This window comes from Prinia subflava, chromosome 5 (assembly GCF_021018805.1).
Source record: "Prinia subflava isolate CZ2003 ecotype Zambia chromosome 5, Cam_Psub_1.2, whole genome shotgun sequence".
Classification (NCBI taxonomy): Eukaryota; Metazoa; Chordata; class Aves; order Passeriformes; family Cisticolidae; genus Prinia; species Prinia subflava.
In genome coordinates, this window is record NC_086251.1 from 8726127 (window position 1) to 8748304 (window position 22178).

Below are 22178 nucleotides of genomic sequence, written 5' to 3' on the forward strand. Positions count from 1 at the left end.
GTAAATGCAGGATGTTTGGTATCCACTGGAGCAGCCTTCTTTTATCCTTTTGTCACACTTACAGGGAGGGCACTGCAAGTTTGTTCATTGTATGCAAATAAACAGACAATGCAATTCATTGGAAGCTGTGAAAATTTACTACAGCAACTAGGTACCATAGACTTGCAGCAGAAAAACATTTCTTCATGTTTCATTGCCTGAGCAGCACAGTATTTGATAAAGGGAGTTCTAAAAGTGGAAGTTTTTGTGAAGTTTTGCAGCTAAGGAAGTCTTAAGTCTCTGGGCACAGAGAAAGGAATCTATTCAAGCTGTAGCAAAAATGCCAGCCTACAAAAATGAAAGCTCATCTTGTTTCCTGAACAATAGGAAGTGACTAACAGAGATTTATTTGTTGGGGAAAGAAGGGAAGATGTTTAAAAAAAATAGCCCTGATTCACAGGTGCCAATAAAATAACATATAATACATAGATCAGTGGGGATTTCCATGATGCACTGTTTTATTATTCCCTGCTTTTGTAGCAGTTTGCGGCTAGAATTTTTGATGCATTGCCAAAATATAACTGCAAATCAGTAAATACTGGAATTCATTTTAATTTAAAAAAATTATTTATTTTTGCGCAGTTGTTGAAATAAAGTAATGCAGTCAATCTATTCTGCAGTGGTTCACCTAATCTTGAGAGGATTTAAACCCACAAACATCTTCAAGTAGGAGGTGCACCAATCAGAATATTGCACCGTACACTGGAGAATGATTTGTCGAACATTGCTTGCAGGGAACAGAGCAGTGCACTGTGGGCTGCTCATCGAGAAGTTTGTAAGGTTTTTATTCCTGTATTTTATTAGCAGGGAATCTTCAGCCTACCCTGTATTTCTGCCTTTACCTTCGTGTTTTCTGCCAGTGACCACAGCCCTGACACCCCAGTTTTGACAGGGGCAGACAGCAGATACTGGCTGGTTAGACAGCTGTGGCCAAACAGTAGCTGAGAAATGCTATCTTTTGGTATTTCTTAAAAGAACATAATTGTAAAATGCTTTCCTAAAGCACAGTCAGTTAGGCTTTTATGTAATTATTAATATATACATAATTACTGACAATATCATAATTTGTTTATACTTTTATACAGTCACTTTAAATAGTGCAACCTCATGCAGCCAGGATGGTCTTGGCTAGTGGAATTCCTCAGACCATGGTGGAAAGATCTCAGGATAACAGCTCAACTTAGTGTCTCTGGTTTCCCCTTCCACAGTGTGCTCTCCTAATTAACCTCCATAAAGCTGAACACAGGATGCACAAGAGAATGCCAATTACAAAGACAAAATTAACATAATTTATTAATAAAATCATTTGAGACCAATGTATTTTTAACAAAAGTCCTAGTTTGTACAGCTGTGTCAGATTCTTTGCAACTATTACAAAGGACTTTTATAGTAAGGAACTGCAAAATAAAAATCTATTTTCATTTATTTCCAGGTCATCTAAAAATATTCCTACCAGCCTACAAAAGCGTCAAGAGAGTGGTTATGTTTTGAAGAACTTAAAAACTTCAGTTTTGACGAATTTCTGAATCTCACGTAAGACCTGTAGGGTTTAATTAGAAGAATAAAGCCGAAACAGAGTATTTCAATTAAACAGCCACAATTTCAGGCACGTCTGCTGATTAACATTCTTATGTCAATTAAGTGTTTGCTCAAGGATAAAGATGATGATAAAGGACAAAGACCCACGTTCAGGTCTTGTCTGATCGTGGAAGGAGAGAAGGCAAAATGGAAACATACAGCTCACAAAGTGAGGAATGATGCACACCTGCATGCAAAATGCTGTCTAGCTTTTCCCATAATGAACCTGGAATCTGGGCAGCCAACCAGCATGTGGAAGTTGAGCACCTGTAATTTCCAGACACTCTGGGCACAAATGAAGGAGATATAATTGGATGTAAGACCTTACAAAGTAAAAACATGAGTGTGTGATTAAGAATTTCAAGATCACTCTCAAAAAGGCAAAAGTTGGAGGCTGTGTTGTTCAAAAGAGATGGAGGCATATTAATAGAAAATATAGGGTGCTGCTGTTTTATCTAAATCAATGCTTGGTTAAATGACTGGAAAGCGTTATGTGTTCTTGAAAACAGCACAGGAAAAAGTTTTAATTTCATAAGTTTTAAAAAAACTGGAAGGACATCAAAACAGGAACATAAACTGTTCTAAAACTTAGAATTGTTCAGTGTTCCAATAATTATTCAAAATTTTAATGCCAAAATTGAATAATAATTGTCACTGAAAATTGACTAGGAAATAAAGAGGGATTTTTGCAGAACAGTACCATCTAATTTCTTATTTTCAAATTAATTTACATCCCACTTTTCAGAATGGTTAACACAGAATTCTACATTTCAAATGCCTCTCTTACATCTCAAACATGTCATAAGGCTCTCTCTTCTATACCAAACTTTATTCTTAAGATTTCAAATGTCTTCCCATAACAATAAAGCTTTAAAGATTAAGTGTATATCAACACAGCTTAAATGTACACATACATAAATTTTTTGCCATTATCATCAGGATCTGTTGAACCCAACCTTTATGTCTGTTTCTGAAAAAGCATAGCAATTAATAATTACCATAAAAATGCAGAAAAATATTCCAGTTATTTAGAACAGTTACACTTCTGTTTTTTCCCCACAACAATGCCTGTATTCACTACAGTGGTGAAGTTGATGAAAGGAGAACATTATAAAGAGTAACCCTTAAAATGTTGCTCCCCTCCATTCACCAATGTCGAGACAAATTGAAGTTCAGCGTATGGTTCACTGTCGCACAGAGATCCTCATGGAAGGGAAGATCAACAGCTTCTGTTACAGAAATTGCTACAATTATCATGGCATTATCAAATCTGCTCTGCTTGAATGCCTGAAGATACAAAGGCCAGTGCAAAAGGTTTTCAGTAATGAAATGGACCTATAAAAACTGGGAAACTCTCTTCTCTGGTAACTTCAAATTTAAGACATGAACAGCTATTCATTCACACAATATCAGGTTGCTGTTTGACAAGCTGGACAGATCTGAAGGCAGATTACAGAGCTGCTACAGGGAATCTCCTTTGTTACTAACAGGTTCTGCCATTGGTAGCTCAGAGCACGAGGATTGCTCGGGGCTGAGCTCCACAGGCTGGAGAGGACAGACACTCTCCCTTGGGATGCAGAGCAGGTTATTCACAAATTCACTCTGCTTAGGCCCATTTCCCATCTACATTTGAGTTAAAAAAGAGACGACGCAGGTTCTGGGATACGGTGTAGCCACAGCAACCACAGCCCCTGCTCCAGAGTGCACCTGGCCTGGGCACCATTTACCCGTGAAGGACAGCTCTGCAATTTTACGGTGAAGTGAAACCCGTAGGGATTCCACCCTGGCGTTTCTGAAGAGCCTGGAACAATAAACAAGCTCCCAGGACAGAAGCCTCTGGGTGCGGGACTGCTGGAGGCGACAAAGGGCGCATTGTGGGGAGCGGCAGCCTTGCTCTGCCGGCGGAATCCCGCAGTGTCTGCGGAGGAGAGGCCGAGCCCGCCGGAACGCGGGGCAGCCGCGGCAGCTGCCACACACCAGGCAGGAGGCGGCTCACAGCAAGGGAGCAACCCCACCACAAACACAACTTGTGATGCCACAAGCCGCCAGGTCTCAGGCTTCATAAAGATAAAAGGATTTTGTCTTAAGTGGAGTTCTCAGCTTTTCCCTCTAGTGGAGGTTTCCTGGGACTTCAAGCACGACTACACGCTGTAAGCACAGAGTGACTGCACGGTCCCGCAGTGAGCCCCGGCACAGGCTCTGGCACCACTGCCTGGACTGGGACTCCTCGCAGACAGGGAAGGCTCAGTGTCCTCTGCACGCCAGAAACCGGCTCAGCCAGAACGAGCCGGTGCAATCGGACACTCTGAATAATTCAGGTGGCAGAAGTCACTCCCTGCCCAGCTGGGAGATGCCATTTCTCTGCAAAGCTGCAGTCATTGACCGAATGTCAACTCCGCTATTTCGCAACACAAACCCAAACGCTAACCCGTGTTACTGCCGAAAGGGGCTTTAGGTGAGTTCAGAAAGAATTTAGGGGGCAGCTGGCAGCAGTTCATAGCTGTGGAGAGCCTGAAGGAGCAGGCATGGCCACCTGAAGCAGGGTGAGGAGGTAACCTCACTGTGGGACAAGTTCCGTGTTCCTCCTCCCACAGTGAGAACTCACCAGTGGCACCAGCTTTACTGGGACAGGAGGAGCTGATAGGCGACACCGGAGAAAAGTGAGAACTCTAAAGGGATTTGCTGAGCAAAACTGAATTCCCGATTTTCACCATTTGTTTTGATTTTCTTAGAAAACAGCTGCATACCATTTATGCTCTGGGGCAGAGAATCAGGCTTATTGTTTATGTATGTTAGAAGCAGGAATCTATAATTTACCTTTTATATTACCATACAGTCTGCTTGGGCCACCTAACTCAACTATGTCCTATTTTGCCAGACCCATGGTTTGGGATAGGAAAATGTCCCCAGAAGCATCTTGCAGAATTTTATTACCTCGCTAAACTGAAAGGGAACTTGTACAGTTCATGTCAAAAAGGAAGTGGCAGTCCCTGGCAAAGCAATTCTTGTTACCTGGTTTCTAGGGTTTGTTTAAAGCAGCTGGTTGCAGAATTGCAACACTTTGATTCTCACAGAACACGTGAGCACCCCCTTCAACTCCTTCAGTGCAAAGTCCATTGACTGTGGTCAAACTACCTCTCTGGCTGGCTCAAACTACCTCTAAACAGTGTTGCTGGGTGCTGCACTGAAACAGGTAAGTGTTCCCTTTGTGGCGTTTGTTAGGAAAGCTGTAGGGACAGGAATTTCTGCATTCTGACCAACAACAAAAATCTGGGAGGCTTCAGAAGCCATCGAAGCTGATTTACTTAGGGAAGAGCTCTAAATGCTCATCCTCCCAGAGCTTTGAACAAGTTGCCCATTTGACCTAACCACATAATAAAACATTGATGCTCCAGCTTTTATTCAATTATCTTACCTTCTGTTGCCACAGCAAAAATATCTGATACATAAATAATGCACATACAAATCACATTAGAAGCCACCATGGTTAGAAAGAAAAGGATGATACAAAACAACATAATTTTACTTAAAAGGCCTCGCTTCACACATTCTGGAAGTCTGAGAAGGCAACATGTATTCCCAATTATATAGTTTAGGATTTCAAATAACACACGTAGTATAAGGAAGGACTTCAATTATTCATAAATTGAACTAAAAACTAAAATGAAGGACCTCAGCTGCTCCTTCAGTCCTGCTCATGGGCTCTGCTGTTACTGCTGCTTCCCTCTACCCTTTGGGCATCAGGTAGCTAAAAAAACCCAACAAAACCAACCAAAATTAAGCACCCACAGAGAAAAGGAAATGCCCAGTGGAACTTTTAAAAGCAAAAACCTAAAACAAACTCAGGACAAATGAGAGAGTACAGCCCTGAAATTTTGTTAGCTGTTTTCCCTGACTCACCATTTATTTTTCTCCTTTATAAATAGCTTGTTCTCTGTATTTAGTGCTGTATTCTTGTAAAGGATCAAATGAAAAAAGTTTAAGATGATTTTCTCTACTTTAGTTTCTGGAAACGAAACAAAGATTCCTTAGGTTATCTATGGAAAAAGCAAATAGCTAATGCAGAACAAGTAATTTTGATTGCCAAAGATACTTACCCACAAACTGCTAATAGAAGGAGTTGCCTTCCTTTTTTTAAAAGTTGTGTGCATTCAGCTTCTTGCCTTGTTTTTTATTTTTTTAAAAATAAAACCTTCAGAAAGTAAAAGCTGTATCTGAAACACATCATTGAAATTTTCAGGACTGCAACAGGACATTCTCTGCCTCCCTGCTTCCCAAAGTGTTTTTTGGAGAAAACATCAATTTAATGGGAAAAGGACTCATTTTATATTCACCTTGGTTTGGGAAGAAGCTTATACAGAGGGCCATTAAAAAAATATTCCAGCCTCCAGAATCTCCTTTTTCTGCAAACAAATTGCTCAGAGAAGGCCTGAGACCTTCTCTGAGCAATTATGGACCTTATGGTCTTATGGACCATACCACAGCATGGGGGTTCAGCCCTCTGTCTGAGGGACAAACAGTGGTAAGAACATCCAGGGTAATTCATTGTAGCTGGGGGGAAAAAATACCAAAACTCTGTGGAGCACCATTTCTTCCCCTAAGGTACACAGAGATGACATTCCAGTCTAGCAAGAAAGAGAACAAATGGAAATACTAAAATTCAGGTGAACCCCACCTGAATCACAGCAGCAGACTCTGTTTACCCCAACAGTCTGGCTCCTTACTTACTGCAGCAGTTTAAGATCTGGCAGCTGTATTGTACAAATGAATTCATAACATTTAGAACCCAGAATTAAAAAATCCAGATCAGCCAGACATGCTCAACTCAGGCAATATAATGGAAAAAACCACCCCAAACCCTGGAACTGTATTTCTTCATGTTGCAAGCAGAAAATATAGTCCAAATTGCCAATTTGTTTTCAACAATCTTAACTTTTCAAGACTTAATATTTTAATAACAAATGACTAAGCATTATAAGGTTTTTGTTTAAAAAGTGTTTTTGCTTTAATGGGTTTAGTTAATAACATCATGAATGGTACAAAACTGTCCTTTTTCACATTTCCATACATTGTATTATGGACCACCTGAAAATCTGGACTAAGAATGCATAGTGTCTCTTAATTAGCCCTAGCTTCATTTTTGCCATATGTAGAACAGATATGCAGAAAAACATGCATTTATTACCAATGACATGTTAATATTAGCTTAAATAATAAAATATGGCAGAATGTGCACTGTGAAATGCACAGGTTCGTAATAGGGTAAGAGAAACCAAATGTCAACTGCTGGCAACAAATTAAGAAATGGTTTATGACACACTGACATTTTGTGACCATAGTATTAGCTTTTCTGCTTTAAAATTGTTTTAAATAGTAGTAAATATTTAAATAATATTTAAAATATATTTCCTATGGAAATCATTTACTTGGAAGACAGCCTGTAAGATCTGACTTTTTAAAAAGTAGTATTTCATTTTGACAATATATGAATACAATACATGCCACAGAACCTCAAAGACCCTAAAGTCCTTAGCTGTTTTCAGAAACAATTTCTCAATCCAATTTTGTCTCTGTTTTTTGCTAGCAAACCTTTGGGAGTAGCATCTCAAAGCAAACCTGCCTTTAAGAGAAATGCTGTATTTGAATAAAACCAAACCCAGTGTAAATTGGGATGCCACACTAAAGGAAAGAATAGTGGAATTAAAAGCCAAATAACTGATTATGCAATTTGTTTCATTCCTGTTTTGTTAATTCATAGTCTAAGGAGGGCTTTGTTCCTTCCTAGTGCATCTTCTCTTGCAGTCAAATCAGTGCTCAGTTTCCACTGTCATACTAAGGGATGAAGACCTCACTGTTTCTCCAAGGGGAAAAAATTTGAGGTGTGGGTGCAGACTTCATTATCTAAAATGCAACAAAACAAAGTACTTGTGCAAAAAAAGTAATTTGTACATTGACTTTTTCATTAAGTTTGCTTCAGTATAAAAAAACCTCTTCAATCCTATTAACAAAGCTTTACTTTGATTTATGACCCTTCAACACACTCAAGAGTTCCATGTTTTTACTTATTCTAATTTGGTAAATTAACAATCCAGCCACCATTTTTGCACCCCAAGACAAAGATGGAAGCTCCATTATATTAATCTTTAATAGTCTGGGGCAGTTACTTTTATTCAAGACAAGTTTTTCCTGTCTTCTACAGGCACAGTGCTTGTTTAACTGGCCTTGGGAACAAAACAGCCAAAATAAGCCAGGTCACTTTCTACGGCAGTGCAGAGCATCCTGGCCCCCACCCCACCCCCCCTTTTTTTTTTTTTTAATTTTTTTGCTAAAATTACTTCCTTTTTTAAATAGAGACAAGCTACTCCAAAAGCCTCTCCTTTCTTTTTTTTCAGCTTCTAAGGACTGAAAGCAGCTGTCTAAAGCTACTTCTAGATTCCAAAATCCAGAGTCAGTACACAGTAGTGGTAATCTAGGAAACACAGAGAACTCTCTCAACTTGCTGCTTCATTAGGAAGGGGTGTGAGAGACAAAGTCTGACCAGCTCTTTACTACAGCATCAAGGAGCCGATCCCATTGTTCCCTCAGTCTGTATCCTACCGATTTTTAAAACCACAGACTCGGAATTTCCAAACTGTAATGTGACTACAGAACTCTGCCTGGGCAAAGTAGCTCCCTCTCATGAATCTACCCCCACTGCCAGCCATCCCAGTAAGGGGATGCACTGAGTAACCTTGGGAATGCCCACCAGTGATTGAAGAGTGTACCAGGCACCTTTCTACTGTACCTCCAGTGTGCACATTTACATTAAAATCATTTTATCTGCTTGCTACCAAGGCTGGTAACTCTGCTATTTGGGTTCACCCTACAAACTCGAGCTCCTACCAGACCCAGCAGGACTGAAACTATAGAAATTCCTTACCCCCACAGCTACCCTTCTTTTCACCGTGGGAATTAATCAGCTCCATGATTGCTCCAACAATCTGCACATTCTGCCTAACCCCAAACCCACCTCGCTCTCCTTGATAATTGCAGACACAGCAGTAGCACAATGTGTCATTAACACGACTGTGACCTCCCTTTTTCAAGCAAAATCACCAGGAAGAGGCTTTAAAAAAGGCAAGGGCACATACCCATTTCGGTTCATCGTAGTCTGCACACAAATTGTAAAGGAGAATTATTGCTTTTTAAGGATGAAAAGCTTTGGAAATATGGTAAACATCCTACAAGGTTCTAAATCTAATCAGCTAAAATTCTGTACATACTTTAATATTCAAGCCTCTATTTGCTTACTCAAGATCAAATAATTTCATTTTCACATCTATTCATTAAACTCTTTATAGTTCTACGGTCTAATGAAAATTTAACAACTAAATAGCATCAAAACATGGGGGAAAGATCACATGGCAATGAACATTATTTCATTTGGCCAATGAATAGTGAACCCTGCTCTCTTGGCTGAAATTAAGGCACTAAGTGGCAGTAAAAGGATAAAGGAATGAATTTTTTTTTCGACATTATCTGAAAAAAGACCAACATGACTTTTTTTTTTTTTTTTAGGACGCCAGTAGAGTACATCTCCATTCTGAATGACTCAGTAAGGCATTCTATTGGCAAACTTAAAGAAAATGTTCTCCTGATTAGAGCCCATTACATTCATTGTCTGAGTGTGACTAGTGGCACTACTAAGTGTTAACAACCTGGAGGGGGAGAAAAGCTACAAAGATGTCTGAAGACTTGAAAGGCACCAAAAAGAGAACAGCTCTGCAACTGCCAGTTCTACAAACAATTATGTAAGCTGTGTTTAACACTGCATATAGTCTATTTTCAATCAACAATCTTTGTTGACCAAGATAAAGTGTAGTAGCTCTTCATTTAAACTCTCAGTTAATCAAGTGCTAGTTTAGTAAGAAATTTATTTTCACATACCAGAAAATAATTGCAGTGTCTAACACAACTACACTTAAAGCAAAACTAGTCTAGTATGCATTATGCATTATTCTGGTTAACACTGAAGCAAACCTGTATAAACAAAAGGGTTACCTCGAGATACACCGTTTACAATATAAAATCAACATATAAATGAATAGGATTTACTGAAAACAATGGAAAGTGTATTACAAAGATACATGTAACAATTTTAACCACAATATTTCCTCTGTGAAAAATACAACTATTAGTGAGATAAAATGTACAATTGAATTTTTTTTTTCAAAAGAAAAAAAAAACACAGTATAAAGGAAAATATTTTTTTCTTCAAAACAGGGAAAATAGTTAAGGTCATTGTCTTTCATTACAATATAATTTGACACAAAAGCAGTCATAGGATTGCACCAACTCCATGTTCGGTCTCCCAAACATGACAATAGTAAAAGGAGTCCATAAAGCATAATGAAATTTCTGGATTTTATGATGGCAATATACATATGCAGAAACTGATGTCACTCCGGCTCTGTTCACAAAATGTACAAAACTCTAAATTTGGTGGCCAGACATGTAAAAATTAGTTCGCCCCAACACTGACTTTTCTCTCACTTAAGTCAGGGATGGGAAAATCTGTAGTATTTTAAGTGTTGTTATCTGTTGAGCAATAAAAAAGAAAATAAGTATATGTAGTGCATGCTTTATCACTTGTCAAAAACATTTCTGAAAATAAAACTAAGTTATCCAATAGTTTACAAAATAGAAAATAACTCTTCAGGTTAAAAATGTGGTTAGGTTTATGTTTAGTTCCATCTCCAAAGGACTGATTTCCTTGGCAGCATCACTTTTCCTTAGCACGAGCCAAGGCACAAAGTTCCATAAAGAGAAATAAAAATGGCTACAAACAAGAATGCAGTCTGGCATTGTAAAAGAAATCAGAGCCTCTCTCTGAGCTTTCTGTTCCATCAGGTTAGTGCCGTAGAAAAATGTGGGATTTGGGATACATTTTTGTTATGAGCATTTCTGCTGGACACGATTCAAAAGTTCACCAAACTTTTCAAAAAGATCCTCCACCCATTTTATGTTTTTCATGCACAGCTGCACAATCTCTTCCTGGCCTAGATCTGCACTCGTCTTCTGAACAGAAGAAATCTATTCAAAAAAGAGAAGGAGGGGGAGTGAGAGATGCACACACACACGTTAGGCTGCCAGAATTGGAGAATTTTCATTTTTACAAAAGTCTGCAGTTAAATATGAACCTTCTCTGCCAGGAAACCTTTCATTTTTAAAAGCAAGGGTAATGCCCCCCAAAATGCATTCTTAACAACTAAGCCAGAGCTCAACTCCTGTATTTCTGCTACCTGAAATATTTCCACCAAGGATTTGCAGAAGGAGTAAAGCCATGGCATTCTAAGGCAAAAAATCCCACCTCTTTTAGATCCAAGGAGTTAAATACACTGATAACATTTGTTCTGTTTATTTTGGATAACAGTGAAGAACACTTCAGGGAATCCCACAAACCTTGCAAGCCTCACCTCTGAATGTTCTGAGCAGCAGTTCCCTTTAGGGGCAACCCCTGTGGTCAGTGTAGCCTTTGTTTGCCATAAAGAATTAATTAAAATAGGAGGCCTCCATCCATACTCATTTACCAAGAATGAGAGAACAGTCTCTGAGGTTGGACTCAATTCCCCCTATAAATTCCCTCAATCAATGCAAAAAACGAGAAAAATACTTACCTCTTCTTTACATGTTAGATATATGTGATATTTGTAATGATGGAGTGAGTGATACAAAGAATACAACTGTATTTTTTCTGGATCTACTGTAAACTCCTGCAAAAAAGAACAATTATTTTAGGAAAATTCATGTTATTTACCAAGAGACATGACAGACATTTTCTTTTGTAAACATTTTTTTTCAACAAGTCAGAAACTGAGTGCTTAATTCAAATCATTATTGTGACATATCTGGCAAACGGTGATTCCCATTATATCATAATTATCTCCTATCTCCACTTCCCATGTTGTTTTATCAAACCCAGGTGTGAGAATGCTTTCAGTCATCCTGAATGCACTGCAAAAGCCTAAAATGGGTAAGACACCCTCTTCTGTAGAAGTACTCCAAGAAGTACCAAAGTTTAACCATTATTCCACCAGACTGATGGCTATCATTGCAAAAGACACAGACTTTTGCTTGAGAAGGCTGATTTGTACTTACCTAAAATTCAGTTTAATTTGGCAAGAAATATGAGTGTGAGCTGTATGTACAGGTCATTAGTCAAGCCACTATTTACTGCAGAGAGATGAGGCTAAGCAAGCCAAATCTAGTTAGAGTGTTCCCCGGGAATTCTATGGAAATAAACAATATGTGCTTCTCAAATTTTTTCTATGTTGTTTTTAATTTTTTTTTTTTTTGAATTCAAGATACACAGCTTCATTATGCCATTGAAAATGAGGAACGGAACAAGACAGAAGTCAATTTTTAATAAGGGTTATCTGATCTCAGATTTATTAACACTATTTTTATTAGATTTTTGATCTGGAAGCCATTGTATCATTAACTTTGCAGCAAGTGTAAGAAACTGTTACTACGGTGATCTACAGCAGCCATGGTGAAGGCAAATTGTTGCTGCTCCAGCAACAGCCCAGGAAGCTGACAAACTGTTTTTCACATATAATAATGATGTAATGTACATCATTAAATGTTGGTTGTTAACATTCCCTTGTTACAGAAAAAGCACCTCTCTCAAAGATTTTATGTCTTGATAAACCAAACAAACCAGCTAGTACATGAGGCAGTGTTGTATATAAACATGGTTATCACAGCACAAGTCAGATGGTGGCAGCAACAAACCCTGTGAACACTCACTCACTCACTCACTCACTCACTCACTCACTCACTCACTCACTCACTCACTCACTCACTCACTCACTCACTCACCTGTGCTGATTTAGTGGTTGATTTAGAAGCCCTCAGTGTTTTCTTGTTGTAAGCTTTACCATTCATTTTGATCTTAGACACAGACGTCCCTCCACACTTTGTCTTGGAATCCCGAGTGACCACTGTCAGTTCAGGAAAGTTTTCCAAAGCGTTCTTTAACAGAACATAGAGAGACAAAGGATTATGAAAAAAATCAAGAATGGCCACATTGATGATGAATTGGTCATTTTTCTTTGAAAACATTAGAGTGCAGCCTATTAGGAAAAAATTTATTCTTCCACAAAGACCTGGCAAAGTGTCTTAGTCAGATCATACAACCGAATCTGGTTTGGAAAGCATGACCACCTGCTCCTGACTACTGTAATTTTTCAAGACCAGCAGATCCTTTCACTGCATGTCAGATTAACATCTGTGATTCCATCACTAGAAAAAGAGAGTGGGAAAAAAGCTCCACAGGGCAATTTTTGACTTCTAAATTGCTTTCCATTCCATTTCTACCCAAGAATCTCTACAGCTAAGTTACTTAAAGATCTCTAAGTATTTCATGCATAGTCAGGCACACAGGGACTGGATGCCTAAATATCTTCATAGGTTTTGTCCCTGATTTTGCAAATTACAAACTAATTGCATCTCATCAGATCTGTAGTGTAGAAAAGCTTATGCACAGTGAAATAGAAGGCTGGTTCAAAAAAGCATAAGTTTAAGACATTTTAACACATGGGAGTGAACTGCATTTCTGTCAGCTTCAATTCTACATTATTTACACAGTAAATTTGAATACAATTTTGTTGAACAAATACAGCATTATGTTAGCAGCTGCTTTGAAATAGTCCTGCTATGCTACATAATCTGGCCCTGAAAAGAATATTTCACATCAAACAAACATGCATCTTTGTATTACACTTCAGTATGAGGCAGAAAAATACACATATGGAAAAATGAATCAATGCTGCACCTTAAGAATCTTACCGAGACTATTGGATTAAAATAAGAAGTTAACTCAATTTTTAGATTTTCTCTTAACAAACAGTATCTGACAATAACAACCTCCCCTGCCTATAATTTATTAGCTCTTTATCTATATCTGCCATTTTTTACTTTATTAAACAAACCTCTCAGTAAACAGCTATTAAATCTCCTGCACAGTGGTAGCAGTAACCTTGACAAGCCAGTCTGTCCATATTTGGTCTTCCATGCCAAAAACTTAAACGGGTTTGAATTTTTCAGTTTTGCTATCCACTATAAAAGCCTTCCTCAAGGCTGATTTGGAGTGTCAAGGGGCTCTGGCCATCCCTGGAGATTTGCTAAGAGCCTGAACAGTTCCATGGCCACACCACTGACCTATACCAGATAAATGTGAATTGTAATGGAGAAGTAAATGCTGGTGATTTCTGCATCTTTGGGAGCATGAGACAAATAAGTATTTTCAATGGAGTTTACACATTTCAGCTGAGATGCTTCACTTACTGAGCTTCAACTAAAGCAACAATATTATATAATTTTGTTTATAACAACTATTACCCAAAGGATGCAACAAACCGTTAGAACTATAAAAAATGTTACAGGCAATACTACCAAACACTGCTAACTTCAGTGTCTGCTTTGGTTTGTAATACAGTGCTAACATATTCCATATTAACTGTATCCAGTGGAAAATCAGTAATAAATTCACCCATGCCTATCAATGCAGAACAGTAAAAACATTCAAACTGAATGATACCAGCACATGACAAATGATCTTTTAACTTACTGCTTTCTTCAGCTCTAATATCTGAACTAGTTACTTCATTAAAGGTGGAACAGAAACCTCCTGTATCTTAAAGAGCATCAAACACATTTTCCTAACCAACACAAGCACTTGTGATGACGAGTAGGCATTTCATTTTTATCCAAGACATTGACCCAAGGATGGCACAAGTTGGCACTGTCACATCAGAAGAAAAATATAAAAGGTTTTCTCTCTTGCAGTTGACACCACAAGCAGATCCCTTCCTTACATCCATTAGCTCCATCAACGTCTTGCAGATGATATGATGGAATACAGTCTTAAGTTAAATTTACAGATACGATACATAACCTGCTTCTAAGTGAACACACAGCAAAGCTATTGTATTCACTATGAACTCCAACTTAATCAGCAGCTGGAATTACATGTTGGTATTACAGAGAATTAGAGTAGCTTTTTCCCCTTAAACTGGGAAAAAAATCAAGCATGACTACCTCTCACTTTTTGTGTACTGTGAATGGAACTGAAATTCCACAAATTTGTATCTTCCCTTAACTGGTCTATCTTCTCTGCACAGACAGGTCAAAAAGAGGTATCTACATTAATAACTATTAACACAAAATTCTTAACACAACAGAAAAACAGAAATGCAGGGTTAACACCTGCTACCTCTCTGAGGCTCTGTGCATTTGAAATCATACAGCCCTCCCTGGGCCTTTTTACTGCAAGGAGAAATCCACAAGAAATTCTGTTCAAGAACGTACAAATTGTTCAGCTGTTGGGAAAACAGCATAACTAACATTTTAAAAGTTCAAGAATTGTCTGAATTACAGCTGTTTCACTGGTTGGTGGTCTCCTCCCTGAAACAAGGCCACTTTATGTGCCACAAAATTTACCAGAAATGGAATGGGGAAAAAGTTTTCATGATGGAAAAGAGCAGAACTTTCAAGTCTATTATCTCCCTCCTCACCCAGTTCTCAAAAATAAGCTCACAGCAGTACAAAGAACAGCACTAATTCTTCAAGTGACTCTCTACTGTGGGCATAAGGGGACAGGGAAAGAGGGGCAAAGAGCAAGTTTGGTGATGGTGTTTGTAGTCAGCCCTGCTTTACTGTTGTTGGCCTCCAAACTGTTAAAAGAACAAATAATCAGTCTGATTACAGACACTGACAAAAAGGTGTCTTATTCCCAAGCAGTAGGACAAGAGGAAATGGCCTCATGGTGTGCTAGGGGAGATTTAGAGTGGATATTACAAAAGATTTCTTCACCAGAAGGGTTATGAAGTATTTGAACAGGCTGCCCAGGGAAGTGGTCTCTGAAACACGTGCAGCAGATGTGGCCCTTTGGGACAGGGTTTATGGTGGACTTAGCAGTGCTGGGTTAACAGTTGGAATGGCTCTTTTCTAACCTACATGACTGCATGAGTGAAAATACCCTTCCTGCACTTGCAAGCTCTGCATCGTTGCTTGGAGGGTGGGTGGGAACAGTAGGAAGCACAGTGATTATCCTCCTGTTTACCTTCTCTCTACTGAGATGGTACGGCTTCTCTCTTCCCTGTCCACATCCAGACCTGTTTTTTTATTACCACGTCAAAGCTGCTGTAATATGGGCTTGTTATCCACACTTTTCTCAACCTTCCATGCTGAAGATACATGAAAGAGCACACAAATGAGTTGTTCTTGCATCCCTCTGTCCTGGTTTTAAACTCCCCTGATCATGTTGTCTACTTCAAAGAGGTTCAGACATCTGCTCCACAGCATAGCTACTTCAGGTAAAAGCTTATTTTTAGGCAATACAATCACTTAACCAAAAGCTCTAGAAGGACAGGAAACAGATTTTCTTTTGGCAAACTTGAAAAGCTTAACGGAAAAAATGCTCGAGAACGAACCAGAAAGCATGGGGAGTAAAACTAGAACTTTTACCTTTGCAGTATAAACTCCTCCATCCCAAAATGTTCTCTAAATGCCACATATAAGCACTAAATTTATAGCATCTCTTTCAAATCCATATTCACTTCTGTTACAAATGGGTTTTAAGCTGTGCCTGCATGGTACGAATTCAGTGATTTACTTAAAAGACCACTTTTAAAAGCCTAGAATTTGAAAGAGAATACCTTGAAAGCATGATCCAAGCGCAATTTGGAAAGCAGCCTTTTCCTATTGTCATTCAGCATACCATCAATTTTTCTCATGTGAGGCAAAAGTAACTCATCTAAAAGACACATTAAAAACCCACAGCAGTTGATTATTAAGAGATGCACAATAATGAGATTCATATTCATTCATTTGACCCATTAATATCCAATATAGAAATTAAAAATAAAGCAATTGGCACATCACCTAATTTCAAATATGAGAGAATTTTGTTTTTATCAGCCCACAAAGCTCATGTAAATAGTATGAAGTTTAATTGCTGACTGCAATCCTGCTTCTTCTTCTCTGAGTTTCCACTGCTGCAAGGAAAAATTAAGATAGAGCAATATACAGCATAAAGATTAGAGATAATTTTATACCAATTCCTAGATAATCCCCTTCTGTGCAAATACAGGTGGCAGTTTTATAAAAACAAGTATGTGGGTTTTGACATTTTTATTCCTTTTTACAAGAAATGGTCCTGCTGGCATTTATAACAAAAAAAATTGAGAAAAGTGCTTACTGATAAAAGTTATCTGATAAATCACTGTGAGTCGCACAATATACAGTTGAACATAGGCTTGTGGCCAAGAATGAAAATTTACAGCTCAGTATGGAGCCTTTTATTTATAAAGTCAATTACTTTGATTTTAGTGGGACTGCTGACATAATGCATGGGTCTGAAATCTTGAGGTAAGTGTGCACTTATGTGCACTCAAAACAAATCAAGAGAGGCGGGAGAGGAGAGGCTAGAGAAGATTTTTTTTAAACACAAGCAAACAGAATGTAGTACAAAGCAACAGCTTGCAAATAAATAATACATGAAACTATTTCTCTTTTGGAATCTTTATCTTTGAACATGAGAGTTTTACTAAATTTTGAGAAATAGGAGTTTTGATTTGTACCCTGGAGCCTACTAGGATAAACAAATACAAACATTTTGTCTTCAAAGAAAAAATGTGCATTATTATAATTTTCTTTGATCAGGATTTCAAGATTTCAGAGTTTAAAAAGCAGAATTTTTAACAGTAGGAGGAATCATATCTACTTAAAGTTATATGTCTATTTCTTCATAAGAAGACAAACACACTTGAAACTCCATAGTTTTCAATAAATGTTTGCTAAGGTTTGAAGTACAGTAACTGTAGGAACAAATAGCTCAATTCTGACATTCACAGCAGATCCAAATTCTAATGCAACAAAGAAGATAAAACAATATTTCCAAGTTACTCTGATTGTTCAAAGAGATAATGCAAAAACATATATACACACACGTAGATCCTTCAGATGAGGTTACGTAACTCGAATTTTGTTAGGTTTATGGGTTTTTTTAAAAGAACACTTGCTTTACTGATTAATAACCTTAACATCTAGTAAGAACACACAGATGTTAAACATACTGTACCATTGCTCTTTTCCAAGGCTTGCATTGTGTCTGGATCCAAGGCAATGCTAACAAGCAACTCCATGTAGCTCTTGAAAGTCTCTTTCATAGCTCTTGTATTCAAAAAGCGAGTGACAAGTGGAGCTGGAGGTACAACCTCTGAAAAGTAAACAGGACGGAATGATTTTTTTTCCTTCAATATCCTAAAAGTACTTGTGTTTTTCAAACCTGAAGGTTTCTTTCTTAAAACACAAGTGACCCCTACTGGTACCCCAAGAGATTAAGATTCAGTGCAGTCAATTGCAACAAACTACTTACAGGTCAAAAACAGGGGCAGACACCAAATATGGTACAAATGGTTCCATTTGTTAAACTATCAGCATTTAGATTATATTTTAAGGAATTTAAACGTTTTTCTATTATTGTAGATGAAAGTTCAGAGAAATGGATAATTAATAAGGATAATTAATAACTTCAGTCAAGTGGAGTGCCCTAAGTGCCCTGATTTTCATGTCAAGACAAGTACCTCCCAAAATAGCAAAGTTTGAAGTCATCCAACAGGAAGAAGAATTTCTGAGTACTAATGTCACTTAGGAGCCTATGTACCATTGAAGCCAATCACACCTGATTTTTAAACTCACAAAACCCCAAAAATTATCAGTGAAGCAATTCAGGCATACTTTTGCTTACTCTGAAGAAGCTTTTATTTTTTCATAGACAGCAATTTTAACATGCACACAGAGTAGTCATCAGTAAGCACTCTGCAGCTTTTTATAGGCTCCATGTCTGACACCAGAGTTTTGCAGTGATTCAGCCAGCAAAGCTGTTAAACTTCCTCAGGGATGGCAGTAATCACCAGGTTACTTGAGGTCTTATATATGGACATTGTTTCTTGGGCAAGTTTGCTTGAAAAATATTTGAAAGGTGCTATCCTCACAGAGGCAGTGTGCCAGTACACCAGTGATAGTTTATCCATGCTTAAAAGTCACCAAGAAATGCAGCAATAATAAAGCTTGAGCAATACACAGCTTTGCTTCAAACATACAGGAAATAAACAAAAAGAACTCTGAAAAATGCACTGTAAATCTGCTACCACAGTAACCCCTAAAAACACTGTAAACTTCAGAAATGCCTTTTTCTGCTGGAGAATTCCTGCAAACATTGAATCTCTATGTTCTATGAATGTTTTAAAAGCAAATCTGCTCAGCAGGCTACATTTGAACAGCTGGCATTCAGATAAGCATGAAGCAGCCAAAAGTCAACTGCTTTTTCTCCTTGGGTTCTGAAAAAACATCAGCAGCATCTGAATTCTGCCCACATCTGCATGCAGGCAAACATTACAGGAATGTTATTTTAGACATGACATTCAGTTGCAAAAGAAAACGAATGAAGAATCTCATTCTTAAGATATATTCAAAAATCAAATTGGCTTCTCCTCCTACAATTGTACCCATCACAGACAGCAAGTGGTAAATAAACTACATTTGAAATAACTTCAATTGTACACGTTTGCTCGTACACCAACAGCAACTGAAAAGTTTTAAGAAACTCATTTTGCATGTCAGATTTTCTATTTTCTTTCTGAGACTTGTACAGAAAAATGTGCAAGATCAAACAATGTAATTTTGTAATACTCTTCTCAGTTCAGTTCAAATGGGCCTAGGTGCCAGCAATGGTATCTCACTCACCATCTTCTTCACTCTGGGCCTCAGGTGAAGAATCAGACTGGGAAGATGAAAATTCCTCTTTCCACTTTTTCCTTTTCTTTGGTGGTGGTTCAGCCTTTACCTTTGGCTGTTTAGCTTTGGGTTTCACAGAAGAGACTTTTGTTGCTGTTGGTTTTGGTGTTGGTGGATCAGGGGGTTTGATGTTGCTATTATTAGGTTTGCAGTGAATAGTCCTGCAATATTATGAAGAGAATCTTTATGAATATAATTACTACACAAGTTTTGGCAGTACTAAAATAGCTATAATCTTATTGAACCAGAATACTGATTACATACACTTATTACACTGTAACTGAGTATTAGGTCATACACACTTTATATACTGCATTTTTGAAATACTACTTTGACCAGACAATGTCTTTCTCCTCCTAGCTCTCAAAACAGGAAAATAAACAGGAATGTTAATATCAAAAACACAAAGTTCTGTACTTTAGGACTAATAACACAATACAGTTTTGAGAGCATGGCAGGGAATACAATCCTGGGAAGTGTTAGAGCAGAGTTTTGTCAAGTTGGGAAAGCAGTGATATGTGGAGCAGAAATACTGTTAGTATCTTCTGGAACACTGAGAATAATTCTAGACATCTGTCAGAAATGGAGATTTCAAAACCAAAAAATGGATGGAGACAACAGACAGTAGAAGGATGAGAGGAATGGAAACTCTGCCCCAAACGAGGAAGCTGAAAGACCTCACTTAATGGAGCTCAGTGAAACACAGACAGAGGTGGGATCTGACTGATTTCTCCAGAAATACAACATGCAGTACAAACAGAAAGAAAAGCCAAAAGCAGTGTTGGGAGAACAGTATAAGCATAACAAGCTAATCACAATGATGTTTTGTTAAAAGAGGGGGTTGTTTCAGAGCACTGGAAGAACAGGTACTAGAACAGTCTTCCATAGCCCAAGAAAAAAGGAGCATCAAAATCCTAGCTACTTCTAGTAGTACAGGATTATTTCATAAAATAGATTATCTGATGGCACTGCTTCCTTTGAGAGCAAACTAGACTTAAAACTCCAGTGTTTTCCTGAATGAAGAACACTGTCATGAACATCTGTTTTTAAATTTACTTTCCAGGATTGTGAAGAAAGCATTGTACTTCCAGTATAGTGGGACAGAATGATCATGAAAGCAATCCAGAAAAAACTACCTAACTACCAAAGTCCACAGGATACAAGAAAACAATACATAGCAAATTAAAATCATTGCACTAGTAGGCTTGTATGGCAGAAGATGACCTAGAAATAGCATGTGAAACCCTAACGTCTCCAAAATAACTCATTATGGAACAGAATGGAGTAGGGAAGACAAGGCAGTAATTTACACTGAATTTCTTCAAGCAAACCAGACAGTTCTCAGTTTCTATATTAAAGCACAATTAATATACTTCAAAGTTAAAACTCCTGTTTACGTAAATAGATGTGTTCTTAATATGAAAACAATATGGCAAAACAGAAAACAAATTGAAATAAAATACCTTGCTGACTGGACAGGCTTGATTCGTGGTTTTTTTGAGCATACTCTGACATATTCCTTTTTGTTTGCATTTTCAACAAACTTCACATACACTCGTTTGTATTTTGTCTTTGCATCTCCAAAGTACCCAAGATACTAAAAGAAAAGAAAAAAAACTAAACCACAAGTTTATCTGTTAAGCAAAATTTGTCAGTTTTAACAAGTAAAAATTTCAATACTAAAGAAAAAAATCAGTGCAAATCACCCCATGTTTAAATACAACAATAAGCCACACTACAGCATTTATAATTTAAGCAAAATTCTCCATCAGATTTCCAGATAATAATTAAAACTGAGGACAATAAGGTAAGGGAAGGTACTCAGGGTTTCTTTTTCTCCCTTTGTTTTATTCTCCACATGTGTTACCCCAAAAGCACTATCTGCTTGGCAAAAGGCTGCCTGTTAAATTTGTTAAAATTGCCTGTTAAAATCCTCTTTATATAACTCCTACTGCAGAAAGCAGTTGGTTCACAAGTCTCCTTCACTGACTTTATTCTGGTCAGGAAAACTTGTTCCTTTACAGAGCCAAAACGATACCAAAAACCCCGTGGTGGAAAGCAAAAAATCAGTCCATGGATGTATTCAGGGAGTTTGAGTTGGAGGGGTTTTCTCCCCTCTAAGGTGATTTCTAAGAAGGTATGCCAGAATCACACTGTATTTAGTTTCCCAGACTTGCATTAAGGAAGCAGCTCCCATCAGGCTTCCCAAGGAATTTGGAAGACTCACACTGTTAGTAGCAGCAAACTCTCTGTGTCCGTCACGCACTTCAGGAACAAACTTTTGCAATAAAGCCTTCTGTACTTTCCAGATAGCTGGAGGCTCTTTTCCTGTCTGCAAAGCAACCTGGAAGAACATAAAATTGTTTGCTAAAAACACTGCTTATTTTTCTTCCAGAAATGTGTTTGTGCATCACATTTTCTAAGGAAGTTACCCAAGGATAAAATGTAAATAAGTAATTTAAAATTCCAACACTACAGTTATTAAGTCCTGCTTGCATCAAGGCAAGTTTGTAATTATCAGCTTAAATGAGAACTTTCTATAGATCCTACAAACAAACTACTAATTCAAATAAACCTTTTGAAAAATGTAGTCAAGCACTGATTAATTTTTCATGACTCTTGAACTAACAAACTTAAAATTCAAAATATCTCCTAACATACCTTAATCCATTTTATAACTGACAAGGGAATATTTCAAACTGATGACACTTGCCTCATGT

General features: G+C 37.8%; 1 protein-coding gene across 2 annotated transcripts in view; it reads right to left on the bottom strand.

The window, feature by feature from the left end:
• Window positions 1–9510: 9510 nt before the first annotated feature.
• Window positions 9511–22178, bottom strand: part of QSER1 (glutamine and serine rich 1) — a 41730-nt gene continuing 29062 nt past the window's right edge. The window contains exons 6-13 of one of the 2 annotated variants that reach the window (XM_063397947.1): window positions 21686–21802; window positions 20922–21055; window positions 19408–19619; window positions 17741–17878; window positions 16317–16414; window positions 12478–12630; window positions 11274–11369; window positions 9511–10689 (exon numbers count right to left, since the gene is read on the bottom strand). In XM_063397947.1, coding sequence (XP_063254017.1) covers window positions 10549–10689; window positions 11274–11369; window positions 12478–12630; window positions 16317–16414; window positions 17741–17878; window positions 19408–19619; window positions 20922–21055; window positions 21686–21802 — 1089 coding nt within the window. In that variant the 3' untranslated portion in view covers window positions 9511–10548. Of the gene's footprint in view, window positions 10690–11273; window positions 11370–12477; window positions 12631–15721; window positions 15846–16316; window positions 16415–17740; window positions 17879–19407; window positions 19620–20921; window positions 21056–21685; window positions 21803–22178 lie in introns of those variants that run through there. The other variant, XM_063397948.1, reaches the window with a different exon arrangement.